Source organism: Zeugodacus cucurbitae, chromosome 6, assembly GCF_028554725.1.
Source record: "Zeugodacus cucurbitae isolate PBARC_wt_2022May chromosome 6, idZeuCucr1.2, whole genome shotgun sequence".
Lineage (NCBI taxonomy): Eukaryota > Metazoa > Arthropoda > Insecta > Diptera > Tephritidae > Zeugodacus > Zeugodacus cucurbitae.
Window position 1 is genome coordinate 44,272,580 of NC_071671.1, and position 22,484 is coordinate 44,295,063.

The 22,484-nt window shown below is 34.6% G+C and overlaps 1 protein-coding gene across 3 annotated transcripts in view; it reads left to right on the forward strand.

Moving 5' to 3' along the window:
- LOC105209805 (integrin alpha-PS3) overlaps positions 1–22,484 on the forward strand; it is a 39,916-nt gene that overhangs the window by 15,802 nt on the left and 1,630 nt on the right. For 2 of the 3 annotated variants that reach the window (XM_011180409.3, XM_011180408.3), the window contains exons 3-11: positions 17,731–18,487; positions 18,557–18,772; positions 18,840–18,942; positions 19,018–19,596; positions 20,133–20,262; positions 20,330–20,698; positions 20,821–20,890; positions 20,963–21,287; positions 21,357–21,862. In XM_011180409.3, the coding sequence (XP_011178711.2) occupies positions 17,731–18,487; positions 18,557–18,772; positions 18,840–18,942; positions 19,018–19,596; positions 20,133–20,262; positions 20,330–20,698; positions 20,821–20,890; positions 20,963–21,287; positions 21,357–21,862 (3,055 nt within the window). Of the gene's footprint in view, positions 1–13,850; positions 14,316–17,730; positions 18,488–18,556; positions 18,773–18,839; positions 18,943–19,017; positions 19,597–20,132; positions 20,263–20,329; positions 20,699–20,820; positions 20,891–20,962; positions 21,288–21,356; positions 21,863–22,484 lie in introns of those variants that run through there. The other variant, XM_011180410.3, reaches the window with a different exon arrangement.

Genomic DNA, 22,484 nt, shown 5'->3' on the forward strand with positions numbered 1-22,484 from the left:
GTCTGGATTATTAGGTGTCAAACTAATAAGTTTCTGGAACAAATTTTTCTTGGGTGTCTGATGGCAAATGGAGGTACAATTGACTAATCATGTTCTCTAGACTTACTACCACAACTTCGTTTTGAGGGGTTATATTAAAAACAAAATATACACCAACAATCTTCAAATAATTGAGAAGCTGAAGTTTTTTTTGTTGAAAACAATACCGTTCGAGAGCTATATAAAAAAATAAGATATAATAAAATAAAATCAAAGGCTTAGTTAATTAATTAGTTAATTTTTCAAAATGAAATTATGTTGTTTTTTACAAAGTTTAAGAAGTAAAAAATAAAGGAGAGTCTAAAATAAGATCTGACTAACTATTTAGGGAAGAAGCAAATAGGTAAGTTTTTTTTCAATATTTCCTTATTTATTGAATCTGCCCGTTTTTAAGCCTAACAACAAGTTATAAAATCTTAAATCTATTTAAAAACTAGACAAGCTCAACCAAGTGATTGAGCTGTATTGGTGAAACGTTGCTCTTTAGTACGTAGGCATATCCCTTCTTTTTAGGCGTGTTTGATCGCAGGAATGTACTAAAGCATTAGCCAATGGGTTTGGGTGATCACGGAGTTTAGATGATTGATCTAAGCATTTTCGATTGGAACCTTTGTATTATATCAATATTAGTTGCACAGGTCGTACCCCACAGTTGAATGCCATACATCCAAATCGGCTTTATAACCGCATTGTATAAAAGCACTTTGTTGTCTAAGCTAAGTTTAGAGTTTTTATTTAAAAGCCAATTTAAATTTGCAGCTCTTATCTTCATGCACGTTATTTTACTAGATATATGTTTTCTCCATGTAAGCCTTCTATCTAGGTGAATACCAAGATAGGTAACTTCATTCACTTGAGGCACTAGAATATTGTTCATTTTTACTGCCGGGCACATTTTTGGTCTTAGCGAAAATGTAACGTGCTTACACTTTTGTTCATTCACATTTATACGCCAGTTGGCTAGCCATTCTTCGACAGAACTTAAGTGCTTCGCTAATATTCTTGATGCTATAATGGGGCATTTGTTACGACTCACTAAAGCTGTGTCATCCGCAAAAGTTGATGTTAAAACATTATTAGCAGTTGGAAGATCAGATGTATATATGATGTATAGAGTTCGGCCTAAAACAGTAAGTTTAAGTTTAAGTGAAATGTGTGATGAATAAAGATTCAATAATATCGACTAGAAGATCAAAGTAACGAAAATTATTTGGAATACCAGAATGAAGTTAATGAGCAATAACAATTATAAATTTACCAAAAAACACTTTTTGTAAGCTCATGTATACTCATATTATTATTAACCCAAACGATTACCCTCCTCCCGCCCAACCGACGCGTGGGGCGCAGTCCGCATACGAGCGGAATTTGCCGAGTCTAGAAAGGCAAGAGATTTTTAAGCGTCCGGTTCTCAAACTGCTCAGCTACAGAAAGAAACATTTCAACAGCTGAGATTTAAAAATTTATAAAAACAAAAAGTTAAAAATTTCAGAATATTATTTATTAAGAGAAGACAAAATAGTTTTTTTGATGCTAAATATTGAGTCAGATGGATCAAATGTGCTGGAATGCGAATTAAAATCATGACATATTCGGCAGAATGGTTCATTTAACTCAAAATTTGTTCTAGAAGATTTTAGAAATAATGGTCTAAACTGCCTGGATGAACGCAATGGGACATTAAACTTAATATCAGACAAAAGGAATGAACTACAAACTAAACCATTCAGAAGTTTTACTAGAAAAATTATACCTAGCATTTCTCTGCGACTAGTGAGTGTGGGAAGATTTATAAGTTTTAAACGACTAGTATACGGGGGAAGATTCAATCTTGAATCCCAATGTAAGTGGCCTAAAGCAAAAAGTAAAAATTGTTTTTGAACGGACTCAAGCTTATCAGAATGGGATTGATAGCTAGGATTCCATACCACAGAACCATACTCCAATATAGGCCTTACCAATGTTGTAAAAAGAATTTTAGTAATATACGGATCACTAAATTCTTTAGACCAACGTTTAACAAAGCTAAGAGCACCTTTAGCTTTTAAGACAATTGAATTTACATGAGAATTAAAATTTAGTTTAGGGTCCATATTAACTCCTAAATCAACAAAGCTAAAAACTTGCTCTAAACTGAAGTTATTTATTACATAGGGGGAAAGATCAACAGTCCTACGGGAAAAGCACATCGCTTTACATTTTTTAAGATTCAGTGGCATATCATTTTTGTGACACCAAGTAACTAAATTATTTAAATCCGATTGCAACTCAGTCCTTTCATTATGAGAAGTATATGATTTAAAAAGTTTTACAACATCCACATATAATAAAATTTCTGAAAACTTAATTACTGAAGGTATATCATTGATGAACAACAAGAACAGAATCGGGCCGAGATGACTACCCTGTGGAACCCCTGAAGTGACACTAATTGAATCGGATAATGTATTATTAAATAAAACTTGTTGTTTTCTGTTAGTAAGATATGAGGATACCCATTCAAGAAGTCTTGGTTGAAAACCAAGAAGATTCAGTTTTTGCAAAAGAATTGAGTGGTTTACTCTATCGAATGCTTTACTAAAGTCTGTATATATAACATCAGTATTCTTATTATCCCTATATTATACATTTTGGTATTTGTGACCTACAAACCTATTAAAGTGTTGAAGATTTTATTAAAACCATTTTAAATATTCGAGTTATTTTTTATTCTCAGTACACACCTACATAGAACAATACACAAAATACTTTCGCAATAAAGCATGCTCATAATCCCGCTTACAACCGGTATTTGTATGATATTTAATTATGTTTTTTTCGTGTTTTGTTCTGCTACGCAATGAGGTCACGATTTATCTCATCCAAATCTAAATGGCAATAATTAAAAGTAAAAGAGAAAAACTGAAGCAAAAAATTTTCGAAAAAATTTAGTCATTCTGCGGTTGGCAATTACCGGCGAGTACAAATACATATAGGAAAGCACTTGTGTTTGTATGTTTGCATGCATTAACTTTGCTGACAAAAAATTTCAAATAAACAGCGATTCTTTTTTTTCGTGACTTTCTAGCGTTCAAATAAGCAGCGTTGCAAAAGAACAGCGCCGTTAAAAAATTAGTAATTTAATCAGAATGAGGCGGAAAACAACCGCGTGTGATAAATCACTTTTTTTTAACTAGCTTATGCATACATACGTATGTACTTGACGATGTAGCAAAGTACTCGCACATAATTGCATAATAATTCAAGCAATTTGCTCTCGAAAATTCTGAATGAACTTCCCTTCAATCAGTCGCTGCCATTGACATTAGACAAATTGTTGCAGGAAATTATGCTGAAAATCACGACAACCGGCAATTTATTTTCGTTCACTTAGTTTAGTTCCTATAATTATTACTAGCTGCTTAAATATATATTTTTATACTTCTTTTTAGAGTAATAATTATGGACTTACATTAACCTCAGTTTTGAGTTTGTGAAAATTCTATGAAAACGAGACGATTATATATTTTAATGAAAAAAATAATAATTTTAACTAACAACTATGTAGGTAGGTAGATAAACTGGATGTCGTACGATACACTTAGGTCTTAAGGACGCCCATTGTGTCACCGCTGGGACTAGAATCTCCTCACACTCTGAACCATCCCTTGTTCTTGATATAGTTATTCAATTCAACATGTTTTATAAGTGCTACTCCGAGCCATCATCAAGAAAATCGCTACTTATCGTTGTCACTCTTTTCTTCTGCAAAGCTTTCCATTCATATAGAAGATTTTCTGCAGTCTCCTCCTCTTATACTTTTTATACTATCCCCAGTTTGCTGGCATGTCTTCCAATCAACATTAACATTCCCACTATAGTTTTTAAGTCGTTCCTTTAGAATTTCTATAGTCGGCCGCAAACCTTTATTCCATTCAGGTCACGTTCGTCTGCTTGTTGAACATGTCAGGGATTATTTCCACAGAAACTCAACCAAATCTTTGACGATTAAATATCTACAAGTGTCCATAAGCATGATATTCCCTCTTTGTCGAAATTTAGGTGTAAAGCGAGCCTAGTCTTGCTAATTCATCCGCTTTATAGTTTCCTGGAATCTCACTCATAATGGGTTCCCGATTGCAGGTTTATCATGAAATATGATGATAGTGTCACTAATAGCTCCAAGCATTATGTCACTATGTTGGGGGATATTCTAAAATGCTTTTTTGATTTTTAAGTCGAATATCTATAAATGCAAATATTTAAAGTGTGTGCAGTGATCCAGGAGCGAGAAGTTGATTCTGGTATCTATTTTTTCTGAAACTACACCACTCTCGCTCGTTTGTCTAGTTTAGATACGTCTGTATAGATACTTATCTCTGAATCTTTGTCCACCTTGCCCTCATCCCACTTCTCTGTAGATGGGAAGGCTATATTTAGGGCCGAGATATAAAAGATAAAGGCTATGTTATTTAAACCTTATTTAAAGAAATTATTAAGATTATTCTTACATTCGTAATATATGCAATAAGTAGGAATGATAACCTTTTATAGACTATGACAAAAAATACATTGGTTAATGACAGTAAGGGAGGCTTTTCGTTAATATGAACGTTTAATAGATCGCTTCGTGTTTTACGTTCCTGGTCTTGTATCTATATATCTCTCCTGACTGAAGCTTTGATGTAACCAATTATAAGAAGGTAGATTTCTCAATATGCTATTATTACCGTAAAACCTCTATGGTTCCATGATTAAGATCGTGAAACAGCCGACGAATACTCATGACAATGTTTGGATACAATCGGGTTTACATTACAAGGTTCCCAAATATTATTTGCGACTCATCCAATAAATAGTTCACAACATTCTGGTTCGAAGCTTTTGCATTGATGCTATTATTTAATTAGATTCTTTAGAATTGGAACAGAAAGCAAACTTAGTCTTGAAATCCAACGCAGAATCACTTTTCTGATCAACTTTAATAAAGCTTAGATCATTTTTTCGTACCATAGTTTGACATGCCAATCTCATGTCTTAAATTTATGCGATATGCGTTCTGAAGCTTTAAGCCCTAAATCCCAAAGAGCTTTTATTGATTTCATAAAAAAGCATATTTTTTATTAAATTTCCACATATTAATACAAACTTACTCCATAAATAATATAATATCACAACTAAAATGAAATAAATATTAATTTACTATTCAACATTAATACCAGAATCCAGTTCTATATACTAGCTCTGTGTACTAGAACATTTTACAACACATAAAATAGCGCGCTTGTACTCATAACTGGTTTCCATTCGGCATTATTCACCCAAGCCGGGCGTAAATAAATCAATAAAAAAGTTGAAATAATTTCCAGCGTGATTCGTTGACCAGTTATGCATGAGTATTTAGTTCGTCTGCCCGTTAAGCTTTAAGCCGGCACAACTACAGCAACTGTATAAATACAAAAGCCAAAAGCGCACACGATGACTCACCTACCTGTTTCGCTTAATACTGTCGTATAATTTGAGTGCTGTCGCGTCGAGATTTCGTAATCAACGCTTGGCACTTTGGCAAAACGCGCCGTGTGCTCTTATGCCATTTGACCATTTGGCCATTTCACGCCAGCTTCCATGAGCCGCTTACACCATTAGGGCCAAGCAATAGCAATAATTAGCAGCGCCCACCGATCGTTGTTCGTGTCGCATCGGAGATTGGCGTTTATCGGCGTTTTTTGTCATCGCCAAGGGGGAAATCGCCGATGCTTACACCACTCGCTTTCATACCACGATGGATTTGTGTATGGATTAAGGTGTATATACATACATAGTATATGTTTATTTCTTTAACACCGTTGTATTGTTTTTTTCGATATTTTAATGAGTTTTTTGTTTATTTTGCTTTGGCAAATTCGTTTGCTTTGCTTTTGGTAATGATTTTCGGCATTGATTACCGCATTTTTCGCTTTCACTAAGCCACTCACAGCTGACGTCGCTACAAATTTTTTAATCTCACGCTCCCATAGAAATTATTCATGCTTGCATAAATACATATGAGCATATGAGTATAATTTGTGGGCTGTAAACCCCTTTGTTAATGTCCAAGGTTTCATTGATTTGCGTAAATTTTGAAATACTCATTATTTTACTACACACTGATTACATTCCGTCTGATTCATGCGTTAGTGTGATTTTCAATGAATTCTCGAGTTAAAAAAAGGAATTTTTAAATATTTTCTGTCATATTCTAATCAGTGGAGTTGGTACCGAATTCATTTGACAAAATAAAATTTCTTTGAAATCTGTAGGGGGTGGCAAAGTTCGAAATGACTGTTCTTATGATTCAGAAGCGGAAAGTCGCTGTTACGGATTCTAGCGGGACAAAAATCGTAAATCTTCAAAAAGCGAAAATGTTTCGAGGTAATTTTGCTGCAGTCATATCCAAAATGGCAAATAATATCGGTTGCAGCTGCAAAAGATCTAGAAAGCTTCTGACCTCCCCTCTAATGCTCCGATTTCATATCCGTCGCAGAATATTTTATATCACTCGAATACTTGCAAACCCGTTGAAGTGTAGACCGATAATAATTTGGTAATCGTTTCAGTAATAATGAGACCATAAAATTAGATCATGGACAGCTTTCGTTCGTTCTGTCAGACCTCGGTGAAAAGGAGAATCCCCAGCTAAATAATGATTATTGCGAATTGTAAAGATCAATAAAAAAACAAATTTATCATAGAAGATTAACCCAAATTGTGGCGAAATAGGAGACGAGTCTAGAGACTCATCTATTTCGTTTAATTTTGAAGCATAATGTGGCATAATATGATAAAATATCGAAATCCAACGCAGAATCACTCTTGCCAACAGGTGGAGTGACTGAGTTGGACTAAGTAGGCAATTGAAAAGTAATCCTCTCTCGACGAACCAAAATCAAACTCTACAAGTCGCTCATTATTCCCGTCCTGACGTATGGCGCTGAAGCGTGGACGATGACAACATCCGATGAGACGACTCTTGGGGGTCTCGAGAGAATGGTTTTGAGCAAGAATTATGGTCCCCTGAACATTATTGTTTCCACTTGGCGATATGAGTGGCGCGGTGAATTCGGCTATAATCGCTTAAAGCGGTTCCTACTCCAAATATATATCTTTAGGATAAGCAGCTTATCAAAGGTCTGACTATAAAAATATTTATAATTCTATTCTAGTCAACTCTGCTGAAGTTAGAAAACATATGACTAATTATCAGTAAAAATGTGAACGATGATATTGATTTGGGGAGATTAATACGGCTTATATGGCTATAATTATACTTGAATGCCACGGATTGTCAATGTGGTGATCTTGTCATGTATTTAATTTAAAGTAACTATTTTCAGCTTTTTAAACGACTAAAAGTGTCTTTAATTTTGTACCCACGAAATAGTTTTACTACCGATATTGAATAAATTTCAAGAAATATAGTCAAAATTGTTTCTGTTCAAGGCCAATTTCGAAAATAATTAACATGTGTGTTGTCTTGGCGAGATAATCAACCGAATTATGAATTTTGAGTTCCTCTAATTTGTTTATATTGATGAGGTGTGTGTCTAATTGATATAACAGCATTAGTAAACTTCATCCTCCTAGCTTTCTTCAGATTATTACGACACTTCATAAAGAACTACATACGTTCTTAATTCACAGTATTTTTTACAATTACTTTAACGCCTTCCATACAGTTCCAAGGTTTCGTCATCTTGAAAAGAAATCAATATGTTTTAACTGTTTGTTTAGCCAGTGTAGACATTTTTTAACACACCTCAGTTTGATTTGCAACACTAATATTTACACTGGCGAGAAAAGTTGTGTTTAAATTCTAGGAGAATATCCAATAATATATTTATCAACGCAATAACCCTTAAAAGGTATTTTTTTTATCAAACAAAAAACGTCACTTTATTAAAAAAAATTAATTTATGTTAAAGTCAAATCCCTCAATTTTACTACACTTGTTTAAAATATTCATTTATCAAATACAGTAGAATCCGGATATAACGACCTTCAAGGGACCGGCGGTATTATGTCGTACTAACCGGATGACGTATAAAACGGATATTTACATATGTATGTAATTATGTATTATAAGTGCGAAAGTTTGATTTTCCTATTTAGGTAAATAAAACATGTTGTAGGAATCAGTTACATATGTTTTTATTAATTATTCTTATATGTATACAAATAAGTAGTACATACCAAATTACAAACATAGGTACGTAATGTACTGTAATACTGTCACTAACGTAGGAAATCTGTTATTTGGGTTTGTTTTTGACAGACTTTTGTTCGGTAGTAAGAACTTCGGACAGCATTGTGAATTCGTGACATCATTGTTTTCATATGGTCATCATCAAAGTTAGTCTGAACAAATACATTAAGCGTTTCCGCAGCCTTCAGAGCTTCAGATATACTCAAGATTGGATAAAACTCTGGTTCGTCATCATCACCGTCGCTATCTTTGCTATTCGCATCGTTGGCGATGATATTATCCACAATGTTTTCATCAGACGGATCTTCACAAGTGGCGACAGCATCATCGACACGCGCGTATTGTTCAAAGTCCTCGTTTGTTTTGGGTAACTGATGCTTATCAATAGCCTTCGCCCAAATGCTCAGCGGTACGTCGTCTTCTTCGTTAAAATCATCTGAAGTTATGGTACATTCTACATTGCTTCGGACAAAACCAGCATGTTTGTAACAGTTAAAAATTGTTCCTTGCTTGAGTTGAGTCCAGGCATCTCGAATCATTAGAATAGCGTCAAGAACAGTGATTTTCGTGCACTCAACACTACTGCATCCGCCATCTAGAAACTGGATCATTTTTAAAATAAGGTTTTTACGAAAATGTGCTTTCAAAGCTCGAATTATCCCTTGATCCATGGGTTGCAACACTGATGTCGTGTTTGGAGGCAGAAATACTAGAGTTATGCTTTTCAAGTCTGCAATATGGGGATGTGCAGGACAGTTGTCAACTAACAGCAGGATTTTCTTATTCTTTTTCATAAGTTCACGATCCCATGCGCGTGCCCATTTGGTAAAAATGTCACCAGTCATCCAGGCTTTTCGATTGCTCTCATAATCCACTGTCAATTGCCGTACATTTTTAAAACATCTGGGACGTTGAGATTTCCCGATTACGAGAAGTTTTTTTTAGCTGTGCCACTCATGTTGGCTGCCACCATCACTGTTATTCGCTCTTTTGATAATTTTCCTCCTGTACATTTTTCACCTTTAAATTGTCTGGGGTTAATTTATAAAACAACCCGGTCTCATCTGCATTAAAAATTTCATCATCACTAAATTGAGCACGTAGAGTAGGCCAAACTTTTTCTAACCAATCGTGTACATCACTCTGTTGTACTGACAAAGACTCGCCAACAATCTTTCCACTGACGATGTTGTGTCTTACTTTAAAACGGTTTATCCAACTCATGGAACATATGAAATTTTGCATGTCTAACTGTCTAGCAAAAAAATTTGCTTTCTCTTGTAGCAGAGGTCCATTAAGAGGTATTCGCGGTCCCCGGTCGCGCTGAAGCTTAAACCACTGTAACAATGCCCTATCCAATTGCTCATGATTAGAAGTTCTTACACGTTTGCTTTTCAAAACATTGGCATTAAATAGCGGCTCGATCTTGTATTTATTCTTCTTTATTGTTGATATTGTAGAAAGAGATACGCCAAATTCTTTTGCGAGGGTCGCGTTTGATTCACCAGCTTCTAATCTGTGTAATATTGCACTCTTTTCTTCAATTGAAAAACACTTTCTCTTCAAAGAACTCATTTTATTTTATTTTTTGAACTTGTCATAACAAGTGACAAACACTAACTGTGACGCGTGCCAATAAAGAGAATTGAACGGTGAAGCGCGTCGTTTTAAACGGACGAATTATCGTAAAAAGTGTCGCTGTAAACGGTTTGTCGTTCAAACCGGAGTCGCACTAAACGGTTACATTTTCTCAGAATCTAACTATTAAACCAAACTTGAGTAAATAATATCGACGCTAAAAACGGTTAGTCGTTATAAGCGACGTCGTTATAAATGAATTTTACTGTAGTTATGCTAGCAAAAGTCTCTCGGAACTAATTAAAAATATATTAAAGACCAAAAGCGAGGCTCCGAAGCAATTACTTGTAGTTCAAAGATAGTTTATAATTAGGCAATAACTATACTAGATTTGACCAAACATTCGCTTTGTAGCTATAGGGAAATGCAAATATCAAAAGTCTTGCAGACGATATTAGTTGATGAAATTAAAAATAATTCAGATAATAATTACAGAAATTAACAAATTTAAATATTCTATTGAAAAAAGAATTATAAATCTTCCATATTTAATTTCTGGAGCACAATTTGCAAATTGGCGACCTTGGTGAGCTTACTTGCGGTTAGACGTTTTCTCGGTGTTCGCTTTGAAACAACCAGTCAAATGTATCAAAACGAATAAAAATATAAATTATACTAAAAATATGAAGAAAGTTCTTAGAAAAAAATACAAACTTTAAAATAAATAAAATATTTTTTTTTAATAACTTCATTTGAATACTTACTGAGCAAACCCAACCACATACTAAAAATACTTCGAGATTTATTTTTAAACTTTTTACAAACTTTCATGTCATAATACCATTCATCACTGTAGGTGGAACATTACACAAGAGATAAACGTTGCATTTCGAAAACGCCGACAACAAATAAAATGGATCAAGCGGCACGTACATATGTATGTATGTACATTCGCCAATTCTATATCAATATATCTGGCTGGGTGACTTGATGACTTGTAAGTGATTCATGCCAGTTAACCGGAAACTTACCTCGGCGCTACGATGAAGAAGCAACAGCGAGCACCATAAGCAAGTGAGTAGAGAGCTTTGAGTGCATTAATTGGTCTCTAGTATTGAATCATGGAGGTGCTCAATATAATATTCGATAAAACGAAGTGTATATGCACTCAAAGCTCTTAATGTGCCAGCGCGTCAGCAAATCACTCAATTTGAGGTAATAGGTGCTGAGTGCTGCTTGGTGCAACTGTGTGGGTGTGTATTTATATACGTGACTCGTACACTGGGGCAAATTAGCCAAAATAGTGCACAATGTTGTGTTTTCAATCTTCGTGGCTCGTCATGGCGTTATTTTCTTTCGATATGAAAGAATAGAAGAATGATATAGTTTATGTTTATTCCAAATTTAAAGTAATTAGTAAGTAACAATTTTCAGATTTTTATCAAGTAAGTAATTTTTTGGTATTCTGTGACAGTTTTGATAAAATAAAAAGCTTCCTCATACGTGTGAGAAACAAAGTAATGTAAACAGAAACAGCTGATTTCTGTCCATAGAATTGAAAAATTTATTTGAATTATTCTATAACGTAAGTTTTCACATGCATTTCAATATTTGTTGCAAAATAGTTAAAAATTTAACTTCAATTTCACAATAAATGCTTTGCTCTTGGTCTAGACGTGAAGTTTCTGAGAGTGCGCAAATATTCCATGCTCCGAATCTGGAATCTATTTTTCATGCAAAAGGTCGTTATTTGGAAGAGTGTTTGTTTACGATTGACCGGTTATCAGCCTTTCTATCCGATTCTGATGTCGAGATATCGACTGAAGCCTCCCAAACCTGATACAAAGTATTTGGTTTGGTTTTACAACCCCATTTACTCAAAAAAAAGGTTATACCGCCTTTACTCGGTCGTCAGAGCCTCGTTAGAGAGGTAACCAAACAGGGAGTGCAGCGCGTAAAAGAGATTGATTGATAACACAGCCCGACAAATTAAAAAAAATGTTTGCTTCTTTGATTTTTTAAAAACTGATTCTGGTTAGAGTTTTCAAATCTGTAATCAGCTCTAGTTTTCATGATATAGCTTTTTTATACCCTCCACTTAATTATGACCTGAAAAAAAAATTTTGCCAAAAAAAAAGTTTACCTTAAATTTTTCAACTGATTCTAGTTAATTTGGGTGCGCTGATAAAAATTCAAAGAAACAAATTGAGTATTGGTCTGTGTAATCGGATGGCAGAGGCTATTTATTCATTTCCATCCCAGATCCGAGCCATAGAATACTATATAATACAATACAAGTACATAAATATTTACATATAGATATACATATGTAAAGAACATTAATTATTAAATATTTAAAAATATTTGGAATGCAGTTTTGATTTACATTTTCTTCTTAACAAGTTATAAAGAAAAGAGCTTTTTATTTTAGACACAGAATACGAAATCCTTGGTAAATTTCAAATTTTTACAAATTAGAAATTTGTTGAATTTGTAAAGTGCACAGAATAGGGCTGTTAGCTTTAACTAGTGAAGACTAGAACTTAAAAAAAAAAAAAACAAATAATGCTTGACCAAAAAATTTGATTAAAGGAAATTTAATCCCAAAAGTAAGAGTTGTATTGCTTTCTAAATTGGAATAGTCTAAATAACGCGAATATGGATTTTTTTCATAAAAGTTCCGTAATGTTACCAGATCAGATGAAATTTCAATAAAAATTATTGAGTGGCAACGTAGAAATTACTTCTCATCCGACTTTATTCAAACATCCGCTTCCCCGACATATAGAAGTCTACTTCACCGCAATGTGTTCGGGTCTTTATCCGGTAAAGGGCTTATTTGGGGAATGTCTCCTGCCACTACAATAACAATAATTTGCCTTCATCTATTAAGCGCATTGAGCCAGTATTGGAATAGCAAGGATCTCTTGTGGATTACTCATACAAAATAAGATATCTTGAAGATAGCTGCTAAATTTTGTATCAAAAAATAAATTTTGTAAAATTTTAACATTTTCTTGCTTCTCTGTTTCGCCCTTGAATTTCGAAACTTAATTTACTGGAAATGTCATCTTTAATTATGGTATGTAAATTATCTAAAAAAGTAAAAATATTCGTCTAATAAACAAAAATCTGTATCTGTATTTTTAAGACATGAAATTTCTTTCTTAAAGATCCATCATAATCCCACATATCATATGTCATATATACTCGATCGAAAAATGTTATACACCATTGAACTAATATGTAGGCACATAGTTTATTTCCGTATTTTTGATTTTTTAATCATTATAATTAATAATAATGTTTTTCAAGAGGGATATTTTCGAGATTAGAGGGTTAATATTTTGATTTTGGAGGCTAATATCGAATAACGGAGAATGCGGAGAACATTTTTTACTTGTGACTTAATGTTCAGCAAAAATTGGTTTGGTCTAATAACCAAAGTGTCGTACAGATTTATTTATATTATTTAATATTTAGATAAATAACTCAATAAATCTAAGTTAAATACAAAATAATGTAAAAGTATTTGTACCATTTAAATAACTAAAAAAATTTCGTAGTCATTATGTTTAGTCGAAAAATATAGACAGAAATATTTGGCAATATTTAAAACCTTTTTAGCTTGATTTTATATTTTTTGGCTTTTTAATTGTAGTTTTGTTGTTCAAGGTTTTAGTTGAGATCATATATCACAACTTGAACACAATTTTTTGCTCTTACTGTTTCTTCACACATACATTCATAGCTATGTGGTAGACAGCCACTCGACTCGAGTTGAACTCAGCAGCCACTTGAATTCGAAACAAAACTTTCTCTTATTCAGCTGAAATGAGTGTAAGAAACACTCAACACACACACAAGTGGGAAAGGCAAGTGTATTGTCTTTGTTTGGTACTTTGGCTGCGGAGCGGATATGAGCATAGGTATGCGGTTTTCTATGGATATCGCTTAAACAACTTCTAATTGAGTGAACAGTTAAGTGAGTTGCGCGCGCCTCACCGGCAGTTAGTCTTTGCTGTTTAAAAATTTACTTGGTCAGTCGATTGCGAACGCGCAACTAAATGGGTTGTTCGAAGTAAAGTAACACGTTTGTTAGTTAGTTAGTGAGTTAGTAGTACGCGCCATACATATATACATACATATATACGAATATTGTCAAACGATATAAGCCGTTGCTATCGGCGCAAACGCGATTGTGTGAACGAATAATTTAACGAAAAAAGTTTAAAACAAAAAAATATTAAATAGTTTTAAATTCAAATAAAAATATTTATTGCTAAAAAATGGCGCTTAAGAGCCACTTACACATACTGGTGCTTTCGCTGGTGTTTTTAACACTGTTCCACCGATTGGTTGCATATAATTTGTCACCGAAACCGAATATAATTGTTAAGGATCCACAATTCGCCACCCCCTTGCCGAAAGTGGAGTCTTCTTACTTTGGTTTTACCATTAACTTGCGGCCGTTGGGGTAAGTGTGTGTGTGTTGGTGTTGTTCGTTTGTTTGTGGGAGTGTGCGGGCGTTTGTAGTGGCCGTTTCAGAGTGCGTGTGTATGTCTGTGTTTAAGTTATACCTGTATAATGGTTCATTACGGTTACGCATGGATTTTTCGGATTTTACGAAATGTGTAAATAATATGCCCCTCATTGTTGTTGTTGCTGTATGATTCATGCATATTAGTAAGAAGTATATTATGAGTTGATTGAAAGCTGCCGGACAAAAACAAAGAAAAAAAACAAAAACACTTGTGTCGCCGAAGGTGTGTTTGTTGTTGTGCTTATAATTGTGTGATGCAAAGCTTAATGAAATAATTATTGAATCAAGGTTTATTTAAAAAGAAAATTTACAAATTTTAATAAAAAAAGAAGTTAGGAAATAAAAATATATATAAAAAATTATAAAATAAAATTATTTCTTTTTTTTATAATTCTGAATTTTTACAAACGTTTTTGTTAAAACTGACAAAAATAAAATAAATTAATTTAAAACATGACAGCATATTGTTTCTTACAAATATTTCGTTTTATTAAATGTTGAATAAGCAAATTTTCATACAGACCATTTTGTTATTGAAATAAAATTTAAAAAATAATAATTAATTTATTTAAAAAAAAAATTAAAAAAATGAATCAATAAAAAAAGGTCAAGGTTTGTTTTCTTCTAAAGATTAAAGATAATAAAAATATTATTTACAAAAAAAAAAAAAAATAAAAAATAAAAATTAAAAATATAAAAAATTAGAATTAAAATTTAAAAATATAAAAAAATAATAATTTACTTAAAACATAACAAAATATTGTTTTCACAAAAATTTCGCACTATAAAATATTGAATAAGCAAATGTACATACAAAATAGCAATTTGTGACTCGTATAAAAAAATTTTAAATAAAATTAAATATATATTATACGAAAAAAATGAACAAAAAAAAAAAACAATTAAAATAAAATACATATCTTTTATACGAAAAAAAATATACCAAAACCATTTCGGAATAGAAAAAAAATATTGTTCTCATCCTACGAGCTGAGAGTAGTTGTCAATATCCCATTCATGATTTTATTTTATGGTGTTACACGTGCTATGTGTTCGAGATTTATACTTGATGTGTTGAATAACAGGTTCTTGAACTCAAGAGTAGTTTTGAGAAGCGGCTAAATGAAAAGGTTTCGCGTCTCAAATCTCTGTGCATCTCTTAAACAGTTTGATAAATGAATGGAGCTTGGAACTTTCGTTTCTTGCGCTCTGAAGACAAACTAGTTTAAGGCAAATGCTGGGTTCTGTGATATATAAAAGGTTACGGCTTCTAGTATTTATAGAATAACAGTCAAACTCAGACTATTCAAGCTTTTTCAAGTCGAAATTCGCCTATCATGGAACATTTTGCTATTGGAACTTAATGTCGTCATCTAAATCCATCTTCTACTCGAGTAGTATCCACAAAAAATACTCGAGAAGTATTCACAAATAAAAGACAAATTAGCAAAAGAAAGTGAAAAAGCACTAAATTTTTAAATATTTGCCAAAACACGTACGTAGTACGTATATAAATTTCTTTTATGTATGTACATAGATAAACTCGCACACCAAATAGGAGATGAAGTCATACTTAAATAAACATACACGGTAAATTGATAAAAGCAAAATAACAATAAATGGGTTGTGACTGTTGTCTCTACAGCGTTGAAGGCACACACTTGAACTTCGCAAGCTACATACATATATCTATATATACATATATTTCTATATTTAAAAAAATATATATACACCTATGCACCTGGAGTAGTTCAGTTTGCCATTTTTTAGAATTACAACTATTTTAGAATTCTTCAAAAAAAAATTGATTAAGACTCGAGCATTACAAGCATATGTAGTCTACGTTTCACAATGGAATTTATTCATTGCTTTATAAATACGAAACGGAAAAATATCGAAATTAATATAAAGCTAATCATTGGAACAGCGTTATCTGCCACCCTCAGTAACGGTGCCAAAGTGAGATATTAATACATTGATAAGATTAGACTACATTTTGCCTTTACCACGTTCATTACTGTTATGCATTTGTGAAAATATATAGAATTATAGGTAAATAACGGTGAATTTTGCAATGTTAAACATATCTATGACTGTACGAATATGTTTACGAATACTTGAAGGATAAGTAAATAGACAACGCCCTAACTTAGTTTAGCTCATATATATATTTACCTTTATATATATTATATCTATATAATATAATACAAATATGTATCAGCGATTTTATAAAGAATTTGTTGAAGATCTTAGTATTGTATATATGTGACTATTCATTAGTAAATAGAGTAAATAAAAATATGGCAGGTTCTAATATTCTGGAAATCTTATAAAATTTTACCTGAAAAAAATCATGTTTTTTTTATTATTTTACTTCCAAATAGACACCCTTTAACATAAGCATCTAAGTCTTTGTAGATCTGTTATAAGTTTCAACTTGCGTAATATTTCTTAATCGATTTCTGCTGCACGCCTTCAACCGACTTAAGACCTGTTCTTTGAAACGCGCACTTCACTTTTGAAAGAGAAAAATGTGCGAAGAGCTTCAAATCTAGGCTATAAATGGAGATAAGCTTTGCTGAGAGGCATCTTTTTCAAACTGTCGGAGTTATATTATGGTAAATGTGTTGTTAGATCTATGAAACCTGAAACTCCAGCTTCACTCTTAAACAAACAACGCGAGTTTTTTTCCTTAAAAGCCTTTGCGATTTTTTTATTTTTGTTAGAAAATTATTATTGTAACATATCTAACATCTAAGATCTTATTAGATTCCATCATCTAACTTTTCGAACTTTCAAAGAGAATCTATATATACCCAGTTTTTTCGGTTCACTTATTTAGTCAGCTTATTATATAATTTTAAAATATATTTTGTTGTTATCACTCCTTAATTGTGGTAACACTCGCTATTATTCATTCACTTTCAACAAGTGGTTTTCACATATACTGTTCAGTCAACATGATTAAGTTCTGTAGAGCTTGATTCATAGCATTCTCAGTAAATTCACCAAAACATATAAAAGTACATATTAATTAATCATGATCATCAAAATTGCCTACAAAACTTTCCTCAGCGCTCTTCACGCGTATTTCGAGAGAAATTATGACATCTTGTGTTATTTGTTTCTTTTTTGCTCTTTTATAAGCAGTTCATGTAGGTCATATCAACTATTTCGTGCATAAAACCAGAAAATATTTTTTTCCACAAATAAGAAATTGAAGTCTCACGCGGTTTCAGCTACTCAGTATGTTTATTGTTCAGCTCGTAGAACTATACTTGATTTGATTAATTAAAACTCACATTTTACTCTTATTCCTAACCTCAATTTTTCTTATTTGACCTTGCAGTATAATTGTTGGTGCGCCACGCGCTCAGTCCACACTGCCGGCACAGCGGAATGTCAATGAGCCAGGTGCCATCTATCGCTGTAGTTTGTCACCGAGTTCGACATGTACTCCATATGTCATCGATGACAAAGGTAATCGCACAATCGAGTCGTTTGATTCGTACACCTACGATAATGAGGCGCGCGACAATCAATGGCTAGGCGGTTCCATGGATGGCGGCACAAAGGACAGCGACAAACTACTTATATGTGCACCACGGTTTGTAGCGCCCACGCCTAATGAATACTTAATGAATGGCGTCTGTTATTGGGTCGCTGACACGCTCGACGATAATCCGAAAAATGTGCAAAGAATTTCACCTCTAAGACTGCAGTCGCTCCAATTGCAAACGATCAATGGTCATCGATTTTTCTATTACATGCTTGCCCAGGAGGGTTTGAGTGCACACGTCACCGATAATAATGAGGAGTTCGTCATTGGTGCCCCGGGTATAGATACGTGGCGTGGAACGACGATACATTGTCGCAAGAAGTTCGAGGAGGATCCAACACTGAGTCGTCGTGACACGAGCCAACAGCTTAGAAAGCGTGTAACAAGAGGTCTGCAGTTTACCGGTCAATATATAGTGAAAACTGATGAGATACCTGTTGATTCGTACTTTGGTTATGCTGTCGGTTCGGGCTACTTCGATAGTAACAACAAAAATCAGCTGTTATATGTAGCCTCGGCGCCACAAGCCAATCAACAGTCGGGCGAGGTGAGTAACAGTTAAATATAAGTCATCAACGGTTTAAACTTAAATATACGATTACTCTTTCGTTAACAGGCTTATTTGTATAAGTACTCTGAAGACAGTCTGCTGAAATTGAAGATTTTATATATCTTTCGAGGTGAGAAGTTTGGTGAATATTTCGGTTACTCATTGGTTACGGAGGATCTTAATGGCGATGGTCTCACCGATGTTGTGATATCAGCGCCACAACATACGGCAGCCGGTTATTTTGACGATGGCGCCATCTACGTGTTTCTGAATAAGGGAAATGTAAGTACATGCTACAAATTATACACTTGAAGCCCAACATTAAATAAATTATTTTTTTTACTTGCAGTTCAACTTCGAAAGAAAACTAATCGTATCACCGGTGCAAGGCAAGGCACGTTTCGGTACGACCATCAGTCGCTTGGGTGATATCAATCATGATGGCTTCAATGGTTCGTGTTTTGTACATAGTTCCTGACATTGACAGTTGTCTATAATTTAGACTATTCCCTTCTTGTTCTTCACAGATATCGCCGTTGGTGCACCATTCGCCGGCAATGGCGCTGTTTTTGTCTACCTCGGCAGCAATAATGGTTTACGCGAACAGCACAGCCAACGTCTCGATGCGCCAGAGCAGGTGAACAGCAAATATGGTGAGCAAATGTTCGGTCATGGTCTCTCCAAGGGTGTCGATATTGATCGCAATGGCTTCAATGACTTCGCCATTGGTGCACCGAATGCTGAAGGAGTGTTCGTCTATCGCGCCTATCCAGTTGTTAAGATACACGCCGTTGTCAAGTCGGCAACTCGTGAAATCAAAACCGATCAGAATTCATTCAAAATCACTGCCTGCTATTCAATCAGCACCACATCCACACAGGTGACCGGCCAGGATTTGGCGGTACGCATTGTCGTAGACTCACAGGTCAAGCGCGCCAAGTTCATACAGACGCGCACAAATGAGATCAGTTTTAATGTATCGGCAGGATTGCAGGAACAATGTCGCACTTTCGATTGTGAAGTCTACACAAATGTGGCGGATATATTCAAGCCGATCGAATTGGAGATGCATTATAATCTCATTAATGGTGTGCCGAAATCGGAAGGTGAGTAAAGTGAGAGAGTGTACGAAATACTCTTGAGGTTTTCGTAACCGCTGAGTGCAGATAATGTAAAAATATCCGATGTAGTCATACAACAAAAGCAATGATAAGTGCTTTTTCACTAGCTTAAACTGGCAACGAAGTATAAAGAGCTTTGGACGGCTACCATTAGTAGTTCGACCGAATTTATGAGCTTGAATCCATTCATTCGTCGCTATACTTATCTCTCTAGACCACAACAAATTAAGAGGAAGTATATGATATAAATTAGGAGGCTATGAATCGGTTTTTTGGCTGCCGATTGCGTTTAGGGCGTTAGACGCAGGACTATCAAACTATTAATTAAATCTCATTGAAAGAAAGCAGTCCTTTAAGAGGTTTGTCCCTCGACAACAAATACAATTCTTTAAAGTATTTTACTTGAAAGCCAAGAATATATCCATTTATTCGAGGAAATATTAGCACTTGTAGATTCCTTAATTGGTAGCTCAAAGCTCACAGATTGTCCTCAACTTAACCTATATTTATTATATTTACAGTTTTCTGTGATAAATGTGCTGCTGTTGACCCTGCCGAACCGGTTATAAGTAGAGAGAGAATCATCTTTAGCACCGGCTGCAAATCCGACATATGTGTAGCCGATCTGGAAGTTAAGAGTCGAGACTTGAAGTAAGTTTATTTTTGTACAATCTTTAATAGAAATGTATTAATAACAATCATCTACACTTCTTTCCAGTCACACATATATACTCGGCAGTAGTCGTACACTGTCCGTCACTTATGACGTAACGAATCACGGTGAGACCGCTTATCTACCACAAATTAGTTTCACCTCATCGAATCACATGCCGTTCGCTAAGATACCTGGAACTTGCCGTTCGAAGGAAAATAATTATTTAGAGTGTGATTTAAAGAGTAATGATGTAGCGATGACGAAAGGCGCCACAACCTCATTTACCGTTACTTTCGATGTTGCTGGCATATCGGGCAAAGCAATGATATTGACCGCGAAAGTCTTCAGTACCGGTAAGGAGGCCAATGAAGACAATAATGTGGCGACCGATGTCATAACACTGGGAGAATACACGGAAATCGATATTGTCGGGTAAGTTTCATGAAAGGTGTAGAAGTTTGCACTGTTGTAGTAGTGATATATATAAAAAATATTACAAAATATTAATTCTATTTCAAAAATCAATAACATTTCATTTCATTGTAATCTTTTAGTATACCCAAAACTAAACATATCAATCTGGAAGAAGTGAGCAATACCTCTCAAATCATAAATAACTATGAGGTAAGTTTCACAATGGCTCGAGTTCGTTAGTCGATGTATTTCTAACATTTAATTCTTGTATTGCTTTCACAGGTAAAAAGTGTTGGACCCAGCACAGTCGGCACTGTAGATGTGGTATTCTATATACCCGTGGCATATAAGGTCCCCGGTACTACGAATACTATACAAATCGTGGAGAAGGATAGAATAAATATGCAGGGCGTGTGGAATGAACAAACTGTTGCCATCGATTATTTTGAAAACAATACACAACTTGTGATGAATGCGATCGAATTTTCGTCGAGCACACACAGCACGACGAGCATCAACTCAAATATACAAATCTACAAAGAGAAACAGTTCAATACAAATTTAGATTCGTTGGGTCTTTATGACATGCCAATCGAAAGCGACCATTGTAAGTGTGAAAATCATTAAAAAAGGTATTTCATAATAGCTTATTTGACATAAAACGCTACACTTCCAGTCTACCAAGAGGACAGCAGCAAGTTCTCGCAGATGTCTATACGTCGTAAACGTGAAGTTGCCGCCAATACCGCTACGAAAGCACAGTACGAACGCATCGTCAAGGCGCACGAGCTGTTGGGTGACGATCTCAAGGGTAAACTGCCTGTGAATCGTACGATTGTCTTCAATTGCCACGATCCGGAGATGACAGTTTGCGTGCGCGCTGTCATCCGTTTGCATACATTCAGCCCAGAAAAGCCACTTACAGTCAGCATGAAATATCAGGTGGATCTGAGAGAGATCAATCAAATTCTGATTGAACCATGGGAATATTTTGTTATACTCATCGATGTGGATGTGAAGAAAATGGGCGATTTACATCAAAAGACGCTGGCGATACGTAAGAGCATTGATTATAATATTGTGTCGAAACATCAGCTCTATGGTACACCAATTTGGGTCTATATATTGGCTATATTGGGTGGCCTGTTGCTATTGGCGGCTATCACGTATGCCATGTATAAGGTGAGTGTTAAAGTCGTGGTCATATTTCATAAATTATTAGTTCAGGAAGCTAATTCGGATAACTCAAGTCAAAAGGGTGCGTAAACAGGACGTTAATAAGGCTAACAAATGGTCAGTGGTTACAGAGACTGATAGTTTTTGCAAGCTTCCATCTGGTTTCTGGCATTTTTGTAATAAGATAAAAAATACTCATTATGTGCATACCTAACTTATCTAGAAGGGTCGTGAAAATATTTAATTTCGCTATTTTAGTTATGTCTTCATTGGGCAGATTTTTTTTATGTGGTGGGTCCCAAGCCCTACGCACAACCACACAAGCGGACTTCGCCTTCTCACTTTAGCTCGCCTCCAAACGGATGTCTGTTAGCTACCCAGGGGATACTTGGTCTAAAACCGGAAGTCGTGAGCTGCTTGAGTCATATGCAAAAGAATCGTTCCTGGCCACTCCCAAGTGAATGGCAATCAGAAACTTTCCTCAATTGCGTGAACTTCTACATATGACCCCATCCCCCTATAATCGCTTAAAGCGGTTCCTACGCCAAATATATATATATATATATTTTAGTTATGTCAAAACCTCATCTTGCGTATAACTGGAAATAACCCAAGGAAAAAGTTTTCA